The sequence below is a fragment of the Merops nubicus genome, unplaced genomic scaffold (genome assembly GCF_000691845.1).
Source record: "Merops nubicus isolate BGI_N331 unplaced genomic scaffold, ASM69184v1 scaffold19703, whole genome shotgun sequence".
Lineage (NCBI taxonomy): Eukaryota > Metazoa > Chordata > Aves > Coraciiformes > Meropidae > Merops > Merops nubicus.
The window spans coordinates 15,310-17,674 of record NW_008597575.1 but is presented as its reverse complement, the minus strand read 5'-3'; the positions used below and the strand labels follow the sequence as shown (position 1 = coordinate 17,674).

Here is a 2,365-nt window from a genome sequence, read left to right as displayed (position 1 = left end):
CTCCTCCTCCTCCTCCTCCTCCTGGGCCACAGGGACCCCGGGCAGGCAGCCCCATTCTGTGCCCACCTCCCTCCTTTCCCTTCCAGATCCTGCCTGTCCCCGTGGATACGCCAGGATGAAGGGGGTCACGTGTGAAGGTGAGGTGCTGCAGGAGGGTGAAGAGTTGGGGTTTTTTTCTCGTTGGCAACGTGGTGGTTGGTTGTTGGTGTCCCACATCGTTGAGGCTGGTGGGGAGTCCTCAGTGCTGAGGAGAGAAGGAGGACATCCCTCAACCTGCTGGCAACACTCCTCCTAATGCCACCCGGGGTATTGTTGGTCTTCGTTGAGTCAGGGGCATGCTGCTGCCTCATCTTCAGCTTGGTGTCCACCACCAACCCCAGGTCCTTTTCTGCCAAGCTGCTTTCTGTGGTCCCCAGCATATATATTGGTGCCTGGGGATCAAGCTTGTCAATCATAGAATGTTTTGGGTTGGAAGGAACCTTAAAGATCATCTAGTCCACCCCCCCTGCCATGGGCAGGGACACCTCCCACTAGATCATGTTCCTCAGAGTCCCATCCATCCTGCCCTTGAACACTTGACTTCCCCTTGGTCACCCCCTGCTGTCTACTGACGCTGACATTCTTGTCACCCACGTGCCTGGGAATGGTTTTCCAGGTTGAGCTGCTCCATCAGCACGTTGGTGAGTCCTCCCTCCAGGCCTGGGCTCTTGCTTTTGTGCCAACAGATGTGAACGAGTGTGAGGTCTTCCCGGGGGTCTGCCCAAACGGGCGCTGCGTGAACACGGCCGGCTCCTTCCGCTGCGAGTGTCCCGAAGGGCTCACCCTGGATGGCACTGCCAGGACCTGTGTGGGTAAGGACAGCTCCCCTCCCCCCTCCCCTGGCCTCTCTTCAGCCCTCTCTTCAACCCACCACGTCCAGCACCCTTGGGAGTTAGGGGGTGGCACGTCAAGGCTGGTGAGGGCTGCCAAAACCAGCAGCCAAGCTGAGGCAAGGCCACCAGAACTTCATGTCCCCAGTTCCAGATGGTAAGGCCGTCGTTCTCCTTGGGTGGACTTCAAGGGTGGCCAAACAGATAATAGAATCATAGAGTGGTTGGGCTGGAAGGAGCCTCCCAAGGTCATCTAGTCCAACCCCCTTGCTAAAAGCAGTTAGATCTCCAACTGCTCAAAGCCTCATCAAGCCTGACCTTGAATGTCTCCAGGGATGGGGCCTCCACCACCTCTCTGGGAAACCCATTCCAGTGGTCTATCACCCTCATATTGAAGAACTTTTTGCTAACATTTAACCTAAATCTGCCCTTTTCTAGCTTAAAGCCATCACCCCTCATCCTGTCTCTCCAAACCCAACTGGTCAATGACACAGCCCAGCAGCCCTAAAACAACTCCTGAACTCCTAAAACTACACCATGGAGGGGCAGTTCTCTGGCCATGTTGCCAACAGTCACAGGCTGGTCCTGTCCCTCACATCTCTCATAGAAACCACCCCCAAACAAGGTGGCCTCACCCAAGTGGCCCATCCCTGGGCATCGTTTGGAGGACGCCCCAGCCAAAGCTGCCCCAGGAGCCTTGCTGAGTGCATCAGAGGAGGTGTGACCTCTGGTTTGAGCAGAGGCTGGGTGCTGCAGGTGAGGGCTCAGCTCTGCTCTCTCCCCAGACGTCCGTGTGGAGCAGTGCTACATGAGATGGGATGAAGATGAGTGCACGGAGCCCCTGCCAGGCAAGTACCGCATGGACATGTGCTGCTGCTCCGTGGGCTCAGCCTGGGGCATCGACTGTGAGGAGTGTCCCAAGGTGGGCTCCAGTGAGTACAAAGCCATCTGCCCGAGAGGACCTGGCTTTGCCAACCGAGGAGACGTGCTTTCAGGAAGACCCTTCTACAAAGGTGAGAAGAAAGAAGGAGGTTTTGCTCGTGTGCTCATCACGGCGACGTCCCAAGGAACCTGCTGCCTGCCCTGGGACTCCAGGTTGGTGGCAGACATCCCCTCCCTGAAACACTCTTCTTCTGCCTCCACCCCCAGATGTGAATGAATGCAAGGTCTTCTCTGGCCTGTGCACCCATGGGACCTGCCGAAACACCATTGGCAGCTTCAGGTGTCTCTGTGGCAACGGCTTTGCTTTGGATGCTGAGGAGAGGAACTGCACAGGTAAGGGAAGAGCAGGTCCCCTCCAGAGCACTCCTGCCCATCTTGCTGCCTCACCTGCCCTTCTGGGGTGCTTAGCGTGATGGTGGCACCCAGAGGAGTCACGGCAGTTACCTGGGAGCTGCTGAGGAGCCAAGGGCAGGACCATGAGCAGAAAGCTCCTGCTTGTGGGGTGAAGGATCAATCCTGCTGCAGAGAGGAAGCTGAACTGCTGCCTCTCCCTT

General features: G+C 57.2%; 1 protein-coding gene across 1 annotated transcript in view; it reads left to right on the top strand.

Annotated features, from left to right (window-relative positions):
* Positions 1-2,365, top strand: part of LOC103769547 (fibrillin-2-like) — a gene marked incomplete at both ends in the record, with an annotated part of 30,098 nt that overhangs the window by 12,515 nt on the left and 15,218 nt on the right. Inside the window, 4 exon segments of the mRNA XM_008936758.1 lie at positions 87-137; positions 726-851; positions 1,655-1,882; positions 2,019-2,144. Coding sequence (XP_008935006.1) covers positions 87-137; positions 726-851; positions 1,655-1,882; positions 2,019-2,144 — 531 coding nt within the window.